The sequence below is a fragment of the Macaca nemestrina genome, chromosome 7 (genome assembly GCF_043159975.1).
Source record: "Macaca nemestrina isolate mMacNem1 chromosome 7, mMacNem.hap1, whole genome shotgun sequence".
NCBI lineage: Eukaryota > Metazoa > Chordata > Mammalia > Primates > Cercopithecidae > Macaca > Macaca nemestrina.
The window spans coordinates 125104049-125120285 of NC_092131.1; the positions used below are offsets into that span (position 1 = coordinate 125104049).

At 39.8% G+C, this 16237-nt stretch overlaps 2 protein-coding genes and 1 long non-coding RNA gene across 18 annotated transcripts in view; 1 reads left to right on the forward strand and 2 right to left on the reverse strand.

Annotated features, from left to right (window-relative positions):
• Positions 1–4775, reverse strand: part of LOC105491007 (F-box protein 22) — a 40212-nt gene extending 35437 nt beyond the window's left edge. Inside the window, exons 1-3 of one of the 10 annotated variants that reach the window (XM_071100905.1) lie at positions 4249–4493; positions 4032–4170; positions 3323–3388 (exon numbers count right to left, since the gene is read on the reverse strand). Coding sequence is in view for 2 of the 10 variants with exons in the window: in XM_011757072.2 (XP_011755374.1) it covers positions 4032–4170; positions 4546–4688 (282 nt within the window). In the remaining 8 variants the exon portion in view is untranslated. Of the gene's footprint in view, positions 1–3308; positions 3389–3878; positions 3995–4031; positions 4171–4244; positions 4494–4545 lie in introns of those variants that run through there. The other 9 variants (XM_071100906.1, XM_011757072.2, XM_071100901.1 and 6 more) reach the window with 9 other exon arrangements.
• A 30-nt stretch (positions 4776–4805) lies between these two features.
• Positions 4806–7516, forward strand: LOC139364416 (uncharacterized). The gene is made up of 4 exons (XR_011626311.1): positions 4806–4863; positions 5079–5307; positions 6107–6195; positions 7391–7516. It is a non-coding gene; the product is annotated as an uncharacterized lncRNA (long non-coding RNA).
• Positions 7517–7709: 193 nt separating this feature from the next.
• The window catches only part of LOC105491006 (ubiquitin conjugating enzyme E2 Q2), a 59259-nt gene continuing 50731 nt past the window's right edge, over positions 7710–16237 (reverse strand). For 5 of the 7 annotated variants that reach the window (XM_011757069.3, XM_011757071.3, XM_011757066.3 and 2 more), the window contains 2 exons: positions 11703–11769; positions 7710–9330 (listed from right to left, as the gene is read on the reverse strand). In XM_011757069.3, the coding sequence (XP_011755371.2) occupies positions 9299–9330; positions 11703–11769 (99 nt within the window). In that variant the 3' untranslated portion in view covers positions 7710–9298. The remainder of the gene's footprint in view (positions 9331–11702; positions 11770–16237) is intronic. The other 2 variants (XM_011757070.3, XM_011757067.3) reach the window with 1 other exon arrangement.

Below are 16237 nucleotides of genomic sequence, written 5' to 3' on the forward strand. Positions count from 1 at the left end.
TAAACTAATAAAAGAGACAGATAGCATGATGGCCTGTGGGGCCCATGGCTGCCCAAGACCTACAGATATAGTTTCCTTGCTCCACACAGCATTTTCAGAAAATGTAAACTGAATGCCAATGTTCAAAATTCCACCGAATTTTTAGATAAAATGTGGATTTCCAGATTCTTTTTAAAAACTGGACATTTTGGCAACACTTAGACTACGTGCCTCTTAACTAAGGCTAAATGGAGGCAAGCCTTTCCAGTCTGCCATGGTGCTACCACTCTGTTGAGCTACCTGACCCTCTTCACCTAACTGCCTGACCTTCAAGTCATCTGAATCTGTGATGCCTGGTATAGTGAGTAAAGAAGAGAGAACTCAAAGAGATTTAGGGGCCAGGCACCGTGGCTTACGCCTGTAATCTCAGCACTTTGGGAGGCCACGGTGGGTGGATCACCTGAGGCCAGGGTGAGACCAGTCTGGCCAACAGGGTGAAACCCCATCTCTACTAAAATACAAAAATTAACCGGGTGAGGTGGCGTGCACCTGTAGTCCCAGCTACTCAGAAGGCTAAGGCAGGACAATCACTTGAACTCAGAAGGTGGAGGCTGCACTGAGCCGAGATCAGGCCACTGCACTCCAGCCTGGACAACAGGCGAGACTCTGTCTCAAAAACAAAACAAAACAAAAAACAGATTTAGGTCTTAGTGGCAACTCTGCCACAAACCAGCAGAATAACCCTCATCAAGCTTTTAGGCCTCAGGTTTCTTACTCCTGAACAAGGATTAAAAGTCTGGTCCTGAGATTTTATGAATCTCCCTCTCCTGGCACCCAATGAAAAGCAACTGCTGAATTTTCCGTCCTAATTCACACTAGAAGAAGTGACATAACAAGTCTCAACATGAAATGTTCTCAGAGCACAGTTAAGACAGCTAGCACCACATTCCACTGTTCAAAGAAGTTACAAATGGCAAGTTGTTTTATAAAGCTTTTGGCAGACTTTAAAATATTTTTCTTTTTTCTTTTTTTTTTTTTTTTTGAGACAGAGTCTCACCCAGGCTGGAGTGGTGCAATCTGGGCTCACGCAAACTCCATCTCCCCAGTTCAAGCGATTCTGGTACCTCAGCTACCTGAGTAGCTGCGATTACAGGTTTGCACCAACACGCCCAGCCAATTTTTGTACTTTAATATTTTTATTTATATATTTGATATTTTTAAGTATTTAATATTTTTAAATATTTATATTAATATTTTTAGTGGAGACAGGGGTTTCACCATGTTGGCCAGGCTGTTCTCTAACTCCTGACCTCAAGCGATTTGCCTGCCTCGGCTTTCCAAAGTGCTAGGATTATAGGCATGAGCCGCCGTGCCTGGCGGACTTTAAAATATTTCTAAGAGAAAAGTTAAATCAACTTTCTTTATAGCTATAAAAGTGCCCATGTCCACTAGATAACTTGGAAAACACAAATAAACAGCACGTATGATTTGGATAGAGTTTTCATGTTTTTGTCTCACCAGCAGTTTACTATAATGGAGGAACTCCTCTAAGGGCATTACTATAACTATGTGAACTTTAATAATGATACTAATAAAAGAATATTTAACAGACATCCATTGAGAACTTACGCTCCTGGTACTATAAGTAATGTGGTATATGCATTACCTTTTCATTATTTAATCCTTACAACAACTCTATAAGGGCACAGGAAAATTATTTTTCTTTTTATTTTATGGAGATAGCACCTGAGGCTCAGAGAAGTTAAGTAGCTTTTTCAAAGTCACACCACTGGTATATGCCAAAGCTACAATTCATACCTTAGTCTGTCTGGCTATTAACAGCCACCACAATGTATAAACTCTTAAAGCTATAGAAAAATAATGCCTGTTGTGGTAAAAATTTGAAAACGATGACCACAGAGAGAAAACTTTTTAAAAACATTAAATAGAAAAAAAAAGCTATTTTGGCTTTCTTTTCTACTCTCCCTTTTGGTCTTTAATAATTCAGATGATACTAAATATATAATTTTATAATGTTTTCACTTTTAAAATCAACATTTGCTCTTGTCATTAATACACTTACAGTTCATAATTTAATAGCTTTATTTATTAAATTAATATTCGGTTTTTAGTATCGCTTATTATAAACGATGTTCCAGAGAACACTTCTGAGGAAAAAAGCCTGCTTGCATTTTGAATTTTTCCAAATGATAAACTTCTGGAAAAATGGCAGGAGTTGGGACAAAGCACCAGAGAAGAAAAGTTTTCTACAAGCCTGCCTTTGGATACTGGCCAGCTCCCTGGGATGAGAGTTCCAGAGCCCAGACAAGGTAAGGAGAAAGACCACCCAAGGAAGGAGGAAACAGAAGAGTGGTTACATATGGGGCATTGAGGTAATATCTAAATACATTAAGAATGATGAGAACCAGTTTCCCTTTGCCCAAAAGGGAGGTACAAATATGAGCAGACACAAAACTAGAAAGCATCCTGCACTTGATTAGAAAAGGATGCACCTGTGTGAACTCATGAGTTTCCACATATAGTTGTAAACGTGTGTATGTGTATGCTGATGTATATACATACACATGCATGTATATACATACATACACTCCTTGGCTCTAATGACTGGGCTTTGGAGCAGCAAATCCCTCAATGGCAAGGAGTACACTTAAAGAGTCTAGACCTTGATTTCTAAATACCACACTCCATCAAAAGGAGCCAGGGCTTAATGACCAATTCCAGGACCAAAGCAGGTAAAACCCAAGACAAGCTTAGAACATCTTGTGCCAGAAAAAAGAAAAGTGCTCAAAGATAATGCAGTCATCTCTAAAAAGACACTGAAGCCAGCCTGAAGGAGCTCCCACTAGCCAAACTGGGGGGGGGGGGGGGGGCGGGGGGGGGCGTAATTTGAGCACCAAAATACAGTAACAGATTATAGCCCACTGAATTAAATAAGACTCCGAGAGTGTACAGATACAAATAAATAAACACACTGAAACACGATATTTACATAGTTTCAAATGATCTCTTCACAAAACACTCAATCATTACAGAACAGTGATTTTAGTGAAGACACTTGGCAAGCACCACCTTAATTGAGTAATCAAAGGTAATACCACCAATAACGAGACCAATGGAAATCACATGCCACCTAAGGATGCCGTGAAAAGAGCACAGCATCACTTCTGTGGTTATTTCCTGCCAAAGACACAATTGATGGATGTTCTACAAAATAGCCTGCAATTTTCCTAGGTGTCAAGATTTGGAAAAATCAAGCAAAGCTTGTGAAACTGTTCCAGATCAAAGGAGATTAAAGAAACATGACTTACTTAGAGCAACTTACAATTGGGAACAGATCTTTTTGCCATGAAGAACCTTACTGGGACAACTGGCAAAATCTGAACCGAGTCTGAGGACAAAATGGTAGAAATGTATCAGTGATAATTTCCTGATTGTGACAGCTGCACCGTAGTTATGTCTGTAAGCCGTACTAAAGTAAACAGAGTGACAGAGCAGCAGGTTGGCACTTCACTGTCAAAGGGCTCCCTTCCACTCCCCAGAGAGATGGTACACCCTGCAGTCCCTCCAACTCCACAGTCCGAGTCTTCATCTCTCCAGGTGTTGGCTCCCCTTTTGAAGTTGGGGGCCAGAGAAGCAAAAGAGTACAGGATCGAAAGTTGAAATATTTGGCTTTAAGTTTTGGTTCTTGGCTTTCTAGGCGTGCTACACTGAGCAAGACACACCCAGTTGTCTTCCCGGTAAAAGACAACAAAAACTTGCTTCAAGGGAAGCAGGTGAAGGGAAGGTTCTGCACAGCGTTGTTGTTAATAGTGAAAATGTGCATACTTAAAAGGCTCAACATTTGATGAACGGTCAAATAAATCATGACACATCCTTACCGTGTAGTCACTAAAACTGATGTTTACAAAATCTTTTCCCGGCACAAGATGTTCCTTGAATTAACAAAACTGGGATTAAAAAAAAAAAATAGTTCTCAAAAGACTGAACCACCAACCTGCAAATGACTGTGCATGACACCCCTTGCTACTTGCCTCAAGCTCCTCTGCTACTACGCGAACCAAGCAATGCCTCTCCAGGTGGCCGGCCTCGGCCAGGCCTGCGGAGATCCAGGTTACGCTCCGATGGGTCCGCAACACTCTGCGCACACACTCCCTCCATAAGCGGCACACGCTGGGGACGCAAACGCACAAAGCATTGCAAACGGACGTTCATTTTCGTCTCTCCCACAGCTCACAAACCCCCACCTACTGGAGCAGCAGGAGATCCCTGCGGGATCCAAAGTCCCCGGGGGAGGTAGGTGTCAGTCAGGGCGCTGGTTCGGAAAGAGAGCCAGAAGTGGAGAAAACCTTAAGGGGAACTTCGCCCCTCAGCGAAGTCCCCCGGGGCACCACGGCTGGGAGATACCTCGCGGGTAGCGGGTAACCTCAGATAGGGCGAGGGAGCTGGGGAGAGCCCTGGGTCCCCACGGTCTCTCCCCACCCCGCCAGCCTGGGGCATGCCCACGGCGTGTCACAAGGCAAGCTTCCCGCCTCCGCCTCCTCTCACCAGGCCACCCGCAGCAACGCCTTGGCGGGCAGGAAGGTGAGCACACGCTCCACCACCTCCGCCAGGTTACTCAACACGAAGGTGCTCCGTGGGTCTACGGAGGAGGAGCTGCAGCGCTCGCCGCTGCTGCCCACCAGCTCCATTCCTCACGAGCCCGCCGGAACCAGTCCTACGGCGGCCCGGAGGAACCCGATTACGCCAGCACAGAGTTGCCTGGCCGGCGCGCACTGAGCAGGCGCCCGCGCCACTTCCGGCCGGACGGGGACGGTGGGCGTGGCAACGCCGGTGAATATCCTGGCCTGGAGTCCGCACACCGAGGTTGAAGCCATCCGTTCCATAATACCCTCGGAACTGTTTTTTCATTTTTGAGATTGGGTGTAATGCTGTGGGCAGGCAGGAGTGGAGTGGCGCGGCCTCTGCTCACTGCAGCTTCTACCTCCCAGGCTCAAGCGATCCTCCCGCCTCAGCCTCCCTCATAGCTTGAACTATAAGCTCCCGCCACCACGCCCAGCTAATTTTTGTATTTTTTGTAGTGACAGGTTTCCCTATGCTCTCCAGGCTGGTCTCAAACTCCAGGGCTCAAGCGATACTCCCGCCTGGGCCTCCAAAGGTGCTGGAATTACAGGCATGAGCCACCGCGCCTGGCAACTTTCCAGGAGGCCTGCTGCAGTGAAAATCCTGTGTGCTTCTCACTGCCCTGGCACCGCCATATTTCTGAGTTTACATCGTTCTCTAATTTCACAAATTCCTTGCAGAGACTAGGTAGTACTTATTGCTCTTCATAGTTCCAATGCCTGTTTAAATATCATAAGCTCAATTTTTGAACGGACAGTGTTTGCTTTTAAAAAATTGTCCTAGTGTGTGAAAATCACTGCCTTTATTCCTTGGTAAACTTAGTTAACTCGTTGTAATATTCAGGTTTAAAGTTTCAAATGAGTAAAATGGCATAAATAGCACCTGCCATTCTAAGGTAGCTGAGTGAGATTACTGCTGTGAAGCACGCCCGAAGTTGTGCACCAGTTCCCCGCCAGGAACATCAGATTCACCTGGAAACTACTAAGTTTTAGCACATTTCCCGTCCTTACCCCAGACCTCCTAAATCAGACACTGGGGATGAGGCCCAGCAATCTACGTTTTAACAAACTTTATGGCGATTCTGATGCATGCTCAAATTGAGAACCACCAAAAAATGGAAGCACAGCAGACACAGGTTCGTCCATTCCTCCCGCCAATTCCTTCCTAAGGGAGCCCTGATTTGATCGCCAGATCTTGGGCAGAAACTTGGTCTAAATCAGAAGTTCTCATTATGGCCTCAGGACCCTTTACACCCTAAAATATTGACACGACCAATAGTTTATGTGTGTTATGACTATCAATATTTACCATATTAAAAATTAAATCAGAACATCTTTTTAAAAAACAGATATTATACATTAACGAAATATTTTTATGGAAAACAACTATTTCCCAAATCCTCCTTCCCACACTGGTGGATAGTATGACATTGTCACTGGTATAAGCCTCCTGAGTAGCTGTGACTTTTTTTTTTTTTTTTTTGTAGACCCAGGGTCTATGTTGCCCAGGCTGGTCTCAAACTCCTGGCCTCAAGACATCCCTCTGCCTCCGCCTCCTAAAGCGTTGAGATTACAGGTATGAGCCAACAAGCCCAGCCAATTTTTTTCCTTAGTCTATTTATAGGCGCAGCTGCTTAAGGAATCCAGATGGCCCAGATGTCACCAGAGCTTCCTGACCCCTTGTGGAATACCAGAGGAAGATAAAGAGGCACCCTCCGGTTACCTTTAGATCATTAACATAATGCTAAAATCCTCTTCCCTAAAAAGCAAGCTCACTGGCATCTCATGAACATGGATGTATGAAGCAGCACGTTCAGGGACTATGCCTGTCTGGAACTCCAGCCTGTGTATGCCCTTCATACCTCCCCCGCCCCCTCAGCTAACTCTTTAAACTCCCCAGCCTCCTATCCCTCTGGGAGAAGGTGCCTTGAGAGCATGAGCTCCCTTTCTCCATTCTCTGGCTACTGAAGGACACCCCATTGTCTTTCAAAGTGGGCGTTCTTTCTTTGTGGCTGATATAAAACAGGGAGAGGACAGTTTACCAGTGGCGGCATCACTTTACATTTTGCAAATATTTAATTTCTGTCTTAATGGAAGACAGACAGATTCTCATATTTGCTTCTGAATTTGATCTGTTGCAAAATCACATGTAGCCTCTGGAAAACTCCATTGTACACATGAAAGAATGAGTGAAAATGGCAAATGTTTTAGTATTATGAAAATAGTCTCTTGAAATGGTCTCAGGGGTCTCCAGTGTTCCCCAAATCATGCTTTGAGAACCATTGTGCAAACTAATCACGATGGTTTCATTCTTTTCACCACCATTGGTTTAGGGGTAGGCACAGGGCCCTGATGTAGCCAAGGAAAGGCGAGAGGCCGTGTACTTGATGGGATGGTGCTTTTAGAGATTTCCTCATCTCCTAAGGAGACACTAGAACACAGGGGCATTTATCTACCTCTGAATCAAGTAAGGTGGCTGCACATAACATGCAACCAAAAGATGAAACCAACATAGAAAAATCTCAAGGAAGCAGAGCAAAGCCCAGATGTACAGTACAACTGGAGTTATCCTACGTCTGGACTTCTTGTATGTGAAATAACCTGTCAACTGTGTGTAAGGAGGCCATATTATACATTAACAAAATATTTTTATGGAAAACAACTATTTCCCAAATCCTCCTTCCCACACTGGTGGATAGTATGACATTGTCACTGGTATAAGCCTCCTGAGTAGCTGTGACTCTTTTTTTTTTTTTTTTTTTTTTTTGTAGAAATGGGTACGCTAAGAAGTAGATTATTTTCACTGGGGGAACTAAGGATAGCCATGAGGAAAAAGTAGCACTTCAATTTATAATGAGAACGGAAGAGGAAAAAGGCTGAGGAAAAGGTGACTATTCTACAGACCATTTCCAGGTTCTTTCACTTTCTATTGTTAAATCTGCCTGTCTTCCAAGCCTCCCCTCACCACTTCCCTCCTTAAGTATCTTATTCCAGAAACTCAATAGAGCTTACAAACACATCAAGCAGAGTTTTCTTATGATGGAAAAATGAGAAAGTAATCTTTTTTTTGCTTGCCATGATCAGCACAAACCAAATTTTTAAATGGTTTATTCATAAACTTGATGCAAGTTTACAAAATTTACTGTACATTGCCAAATAAATCTGCAATTAAAAATAAAATCCATAAAACAAAGCATGCCAAATGTGCAGCTATCAATCTGCTTGCCATCAGGATATTAAAGAATTCAACAATGTATTCAAGATTTTAGCCTTAGGCTTAAGGAACTTTACTGCTTTAAAGAATTCTGCCATGTCACTTGTTATCTGAGCAACTGGCAATGAGAACTTTATACAAATGTAACCAAGTGAACAAGAATACCAGAAAATTTACTGCTCTCTTAACCAAAATAGAATCAGAAGAAATTAAACACACACAATAATGTAGAAATGACAAGTCTCTTAGATGTGGTTTACAAAGTTAAAAACTGAATCTCAAAGCAAATGCCTAAGAAACACTTTTGAACTTTGTAACTGATTTGTGCAGAAAAATGTGCTTCTGGATTTCTTATTAAAAGTGCTTAATAACTAGAATTTACTTTTAAATCAAACTTGGGTGTATTAAAAAAATCTATTACCAACCAAAAAGGACTGATTCAGGTAAGGCAATAAAATGGAGAGTACCTTGATTTGAGTCAGGTTCCATCAAAAATTAACATACGTAGAGTTTCTATTAATCTTTCAATGTAAAAGCCATTGTTTTGACTATGGCAAAAGTTACTGTAAGAGTCTCCAAATTAAGTATATTTTTCTACTTAACTGCGCAGCTTTTGCTCAAGGAGTCTTTGTGCCAATCACTTTATAAGTTTATTAGTTTACAAATGATTGCAACATCCCGTTAATAAAATGGAAACGTAAGATGACTTAGTATTTTAAATAACTTTAAGCTCTATACTGTGGCTCTTGTTCATAAGAAACACTGAACCAACAAGCAGCAGATTCAGCCCAGCAAGACTCTGATGCCCCAGTGGAAATCACTACTTGCAAGCCTTAACTGATATAGTTTTACACTGCTTTGCCTAAGAACAACAATGTAACTCAATTAAGAGTATTATCTTCAGGAAACAATTCATATCTTCACATAGTCATTAAAAAGTTTAACAATTTAATGAGTAGGTTTCCTATCCTTTTGGCAATATCATAAAATAGTTTTAGACATGAAAAAGCTATTATGATTTAGAAGGCCTTAAAATTTTCTAAACCAATATTGAACATCGATTAAACTTGTACTGGCTGTAAATGGAATATATTGCAAATCCTTGTAACCCATGGGCTCAATATAGGAAAGTTACTCTAAAGCCTCAACTTCAGTAGCCTGACGCTGACTTGGCTGCTTTAAAAAGTTCACTTTTCAAGAAAAAGAGATAAGGAGTGGCCAGTATGTGTATTTATCAGGAGAAATACAATAAAGGCCCCACTGCTCAGTCCAAGATATCTAAAATGAGCAAAATGCAAAGGCTGTAACTTCATACTGGATGTCAGATGACAGATTATCCACTAAAATATCTATTAACTAACGTCTTCGGTACTGCTGTAATAGGGGCACTCAAAGCTTGTGTCTGCATATTGGTTAAGATTTTCTTTAAAGCAACATTAGTCCAAACACACAACAGTCAACATATTTAGCCATCTTCCTTTGGAGGGGTGTACCAGCCTGAAATAGAATGAAAAAAAAAAGTTAAAATACTTAATTCTTAAATAAATTAGAAGAACTGGCATGTAATAAGGCTAGCTACAGTCTCTCTTCATAATTTTGGTGTTTAAATCTACTATACAATTTTTTTTCTTTTTCCTTTTCTTTTTTTTTGAGACAGAGTTTTGCTCTGTCACCTAGGCTGGAGTGCAATGGCGCAAACAGCTCACTGCAACCTCCACCTCCCAGATCAAGCAATTCTCCTGCCTCAGCCTCCCAAGTAGCTGGGATTACAGAGGCATGCGCCACTATGTCCCATTAATGTTTTTTGTTTTGTTTTGTATTTAGTAGAGACAGGGTTTCACCATGTTGGTCAGGCTGGTCTCCAACTCCTGACCTCAGGTGATCCATCCACCTCCGCCTCCCAGAGTGTTGGGATTACAGGTGTGAGCCACCGCACCCGGCCTACTGTAAAAATTAAACTTATACTTGGATTGGTAACACTGCATTTTGCTATTTCACAACAGAAAGTTATTTTCTATGAATAAATTGTACTTGAGTTTTCAACACAAGAGCTCTGTATTAATGGCATCTCTAGCTAAAGATGACTGTGGAATATTAGACTAAAAGAATAAGTTTTATTCCACTTCAGTTCTATACTTGAAAGTAAGCCTCATGGAAAGTACTTATTTCCCCAAACAAACTCCTGGCAATTTAGAATATAAGGAACTTGGACTGTTATCAGAGCCATGACATCATTTCACCAATGACGAGGAAGCCATCGCAGCAGGTGCAGTAACTAAATGACGATGCCTAAAATCAGAGTTAGTAGCAAGCCAGACTAGAATCCATCTTGAGCTATTGTACAACATGGTGACTACAGTTAACAATATACTGTATTCTTGAAAAATGCTAAGAGTGGATGTAAAGTGTCTCACCATAAAAATGATAACTACGTAAGGTGATGCCTAGGTTAATTAGCTAGATTTAGTCATTCCACAATTATGTATACTTCAAAACTTTGTACACAATAAGTATAACGTGTCAATTTTTTACAAATAAGAAAAAAAAATTTTTTAAGATTAAAAAAATCCCTAGAAGTCATCTCTCCCGATTCTGAATCTATTACTCTTTCATCACAGCTAAGCTTACACATACCCACACACTCTCAAATACAGCATTTTCTATAAATATTTTTTAAATGCCAGTTGTAATGTTTAAGAAATAAAAATAAGAAATCTGTTTCCCAGGCTCCACAAAAACCTAAGCTCTCCATAAAAAGGCAAATTAGACTACGTACTGTTTAGTATGAAACTTTAGAACAGTATGAATATGCCAAGATCTATAAAGTATCAAAGTAGTACACAGGTTTCTTTGGATCTACTAATTTTGTGTGCTAGAAATTATTATTATGAAAACCTGGCCTTGTCCTCAAATTTTATTGTTTCTCTCTTCTGCTTGAAAATTTTGTTTTGAATACTATTGCCGTAAGTAAGCAATCACTGAAAAAGTGACAAGTTTGCTTTGTCATTAAAATAAGTAAGCACAAAACACAAATCTTAAGTCACAAACTGACACATTTCTAGCAAAGTAAAGTATACTTTACAGGCATGGTGGCTTGTGCCTACAGTCCGAGCTACTGGGGAGACTGAGGCAGGAGGATCACATCAGCCCAGGAGCTTGAGGCTGCAGTCCACTATGATCACACCTATAAACAACCACTGCACTCCAGTTGTAACAACAAGAACTCCATCTATAAAGAGTTGCCTTTAACTCAATTCCTACAACCATTGATTTCAAGTAAGTAAAGTGAGTCATGCATTAATCTACTAAAAAAAAAAAAAAATCTTGATTCTGACTCTGAGATACCTAGGCCAAGTGTATAGGATACAAAAATTTTGATTGAAGTACAATGTTAAGGTTTGTGGCACGATGACTCACACCTGTAACCCCAGCACTTTGGGAGGCCGAGGCGGGTGGATCACAAAGTCAGGAGATCGAGACCTTCCTGGCTAACATGGTGACACCCCATCTCTACTAAAAATACAAAAAAAAAAAAAATTAGCCAGGCATGGTGGCAGGCGCCTGTAGTCCCAGCTACTTAGGAGGCAGAGGAAGGAGAATGGAATGAACCTGGGAAGCGGAGCTGGCAGTGAGTCAAGATAGCAGCACTGCACTCCAGCCAGGGTGACAGAACAAGACTCCATCTCAAGAAACAAATAAAATAAAATAAAATAAATAAATAAAGATTTTTGTATGCAGCACAAGTTTTTTTCACTATGGTAACAGTACTTTAAGAAACTAAAGCAAAAACAGAAAAATAAAACGGTAAATATTAATACATTATCTAAAACTTCTTAAATGGCAATAAACACTTATTGAATTAAACATACCATTTTTCTCATGTATCTGTACAATGGAATTATAGGATTGTTGGGCTCTTGCTAGATTATATTGATTCTGAAAGAGAATTACACATTTTAAATCAAGTGTAATTAGGTGAAAATTATTACAATAAATTTATGAATGCATCACACTGTGCTTAAAAGAACACAGGAAACTGACTCTCCATTTCAAAAACAATTTTAACTTAATAGCCTCATTTCTCAAGTTCATTATTCTCTACAATTTTATAAAAATAACAAAACCAAAATTGTACCCCAATAAAAATCAACAAGCCTCACAGTTCATTTTTATAAGTCTTCCTACCATTGGACAACTACAAAGCTTTCTGGTTCTAGAGTCTTTCTCTATATTGCTGAATCAAGTTAAAGGATTATATCGGGATGTTAATAAAACTCAAACGTTCTTCATGTAGCTTCTATTTTAAAAACAACTACAAAATATTACTTTCAGATAAGAAAATATTAAGCTTCCACGACTATACATATGAATGACATTTTAAGTTAGAAATCTAAAGAACGCCCATAATTGGCACCTGGCTTACTAAAGGAGCCCTCTTTTGATAAAAATATACAATCTTTTTAAGGAGCCAAATCTAGGATTAATTTTGTCACCATACAACCAACCTATATCTTCACTTCGAATTAATATACCAGAACACTCTCCATAGTGGTACCCATCTATCCACTATATTATGTCGCAGAATTTTTTGCATAATAAATTCACACAGCACAAGACTCAAAAATGTCTACATCCTAAGTGAAAACTCTCCCTCCTACTTGTACCCTAAACATCCAGTTTCCTCCCATTCAACCCCCTTCCACCACACAAGTTAACCACTATTACTAATTTCTTTTATGTCCTTCTTTAAGATTACACAAAAATATTCATGTACAGCCCACTGTTATTAGCCATTGTCCTGGCTTTCCTTCACTAACAGTTGCATGCTACAGATACTGATCTGCCCCTTTTCTCATCTAGCATATCCTGGAGAATGTTCCAAATCAGTATAGAACATACCTGTTTTAAACACTGAAATATTTCTATTACATGGATATTCAAATATTTAATCAGTCCCCTATTGGTGGACATCAGGTTGTTGTCAGTATTTTGCTGTTATAATGTTGCCATGAGCAACCTTGTACGTATATCTGCTGAGTACTGGTAAAAATGTCCTAGAGTAGAGCTCCTGGGTCAAAAGTTATACATGCCTTAGTAATTTTGAGATTACATAACTGCACAAATGTGTCTGCCCACCAGCCATCTGTAAGAGTGCCTTGATGCAGCCTCACCAGTGCAGTGCTTCAAATATTTGTAGATTTCTGACAATATACTAGATGGACTCCCAGTACAGTTTTAATTTGTATTTCTATTACTGAGTGAGACTGAGCATGTCTCCAATATGTTCATGAGCCATTTATTTCTATTTCTGTAAACAGACTTTTTATACCCTTTTCCTATTTTTTTAACATGTTAAATTTATGTAAGGACTTTTCCTATTTTTCTACAGGGTAGTCTTTTTCAACATCTAGAGCTCTTTAAAATAGTAAAGCCGGCCGGCACGGTGGCTCACATCTGTAATACCAGCACTTTGGGAGGCTGAGGCAGTTGGATCACCTGAGGTCGGGAGCTCGAGACCAGCCTGACCAACATGGAGAAACCCCGTCTCTACTAAAAATACCAAATTAGCCGGGCATGGTGGCGCGCACCTGTAATCTCAGCTACTTGGGAGGCTGAGGCAGGAGAATCGCTTGAACCCGGGAGGCAGAGGTTGCAGTGAGTCCGAGATCACACCATTGCACTCCAGCCTGGGCAACGAGAGCGAAACTCCATCTCAAACAAACAAACAAACAAAAAAAACACACACACACAAATAAAATAGTACAGCCCTGCCATAATGCACCTAATAAACTAAACATAAAATGTATAGTAACACGTTTTTCTTAACATTAATGAAAAAGTGTTTTTTTTAGTATTTTCACAAAAAGGACAAAAATAAGATTCAGAAACAAACTGTACATAAAATATATATATACCCTGAAATTCCCAAATGACTGTGAAGTAGTCACTTTCCAACCCTACTGCCCACCACCCAAAACACAAAGAGAAAATAAGAATGTTGGCCTTCCCCAGTCTCAATATCAGTAGCAAGGTACTCAAATGCCCAGTTTAAACAAATGTTTCTGCAGAGGCTTTACTGTACTGTGGGTCTAGCCCTTCCTATTCTTCTAACTCACTGATTTCTGCTTGTATATCTTTAATAATTTCCCCATTCTGCTTTCCTTCAGGTTCTTTTAAGAGACAGAGTCTTGCTCTGTCACTTGGACTAGAGTGCAGTGGCTGGATCTCAGCTCACTGCAACCTCCATCTCCCAGGTTCAAGCAATTCTCCTGCCTCAGCCTCCCAAGCAGCTGGGATTACAGGCATCTGCCACCACACCCAGCTAATTTTCATGTTTTGTTTTTTTGGCAGAGATGGGTTTCACCATGTTCCGCAGGGTGGTCTCGAACTCCTGAGCTCAGGTCATCCACTCATCTCAGCCTACCAAAGTGCTAGGATTACAGGAGTGAGCCACCGTCCCCGGCCTCCTTCAGGGTTTTTCATTGTCCTGTCTAGCAATCAGTTAGAGGCTTGATTCATTTTCATTCTTTTCTTAATGGCATAAGGATTTGGCAATGAACATTCCTCTGAGCTTTCCTTTAATCTCTGATAAGTAATGATTGCATTATTGCTATTCTGTAAATATTCTGCAGTTTTAATTTTGAAGGCCTTTTTGACCTAAGGGCTGTTTGCATGAATTATAAAATTCCAGAAAGAAATATCTGTTTTCTGGTTTTATTATTAACTTATAGATTTAACTAAGATCAGAGAATGACATCTGTCCTTTTCTGTTTTTCAGTATTTGAGGTGTTCATTGAAAAAGATTAGCTTCTTGAATGTTCCAGATAGGAAGAAGAGGGGAGAGAGGAATAGACAGAATTCTAGTATTTTAATTGTGGTTCAATTCTAAGCATTTTAAAATTTCATTTTACTTTTTAAAACCATGATTTACAGCTGTGTTTAATTTCCAAATTCACATAGCTTTTTGTTAATCTCTTCATTATTGCCTTCTAACCTTAACTGCTTCATATTTAAATGATATGGTGTGTATGGTACCAACTGTTTTTAAATCTTCTGATTTTATGGATTTATAATTAATTTTTCTCCCATAGTCCATAAATGCTTGAGAACAATCTATATCTAATTATTAGGTACAGAGGTCTATGTCCATTATACCATGACTGTTCACTGGTTATTCAAATCTACATAGGGGCATTCTGTTTATCTGACTAGTAGTATGCAGGGTATGTTGAAATCTCCAACTATGATAGTGGACTTGTCAACTTCTTTCTCCCTGTGGTTTTATCAGTTTTTCCTGAGTATTTTGAGGCTATTTTGATAGGTACATAAAATACGAAAATTGCTATGTCCTCCTAATTAACAGACTTATCATCAAATTGTTACTAATGCTTTCTGTTCCAGAATCCTATTTTGTTTGATACTAAAGCTACATCATTTGGTTTTGGTTAATGTATACTGGCATATCTTTATCACTCTCCTTTATAAAAATTTTCAACCTTTTTGTACCTTTATATTTTAAATATAAAGATTAAAACAGCTGGATTTTACTAACTTAATCTAACTGGTAACTTTAGTCCATTTACATTTGTTATGACTGATTTATGTAGACTTGCTTCTATCACCTTTAGAACTTCTATTTCTCTCACTTTCTAGTATAATTCTAATATCTCCTCCTGCGATTCCACTAAGACATATTTTAGCCCTCACTCTGATCTCTCCCCACCAACCCCACCAACTTCTGCCCTATCATCTATCCCCATGTCTCTCTGTGTAACATTCTAACGTATTTTTTTGAGATAATCATCTAATCAATTAATTCTCTTCTGGTATCTAATCTACTGAGTTTCTTATTTCAACAATTACATTTTTTCTTTATTTTGAAACAGTCTCACTGTCACTCAGGCTGGAGTGCAGTGGCGTGAACATGCCTCAGTGCAGCCTTGGCCTCCTGGGCTCAAGTGATCTTCCCACCTCAGCCTCCTGAGTAGCTGAGACTATAGACAGGTACCCCATACCCAGTTAATTGTTTTTTTAGGGTGGAGGGGGGTATTTTTTGTACAGATGAGTTCTCACCACGTTGCCCAGGCTGGTCTCCAACTCCTGGGCTCAAGCCATCCTCCTGCCTCGGCCTCCCAAAGTGCTGGGATTACAGGTGTGAACCACCATACCCATCTATATTTTTTATTTCTATAAGTTCTATTTCATCCATTTTCTTTTCAGGTCTTCCTCATCATTCCTGGCAGTCTTACTGCTTGCTCAATTTTATGATTCCATCTTTTTTTCTTTATTTTAGATTTCACATGTAACTATTTTCTCATAATTCTAATATCTGAAGTATGTGTTTTGTATCTGATAATTCCAAAACTTACTGTCTTTGGGAAATATATCTATTATTTATTATTTC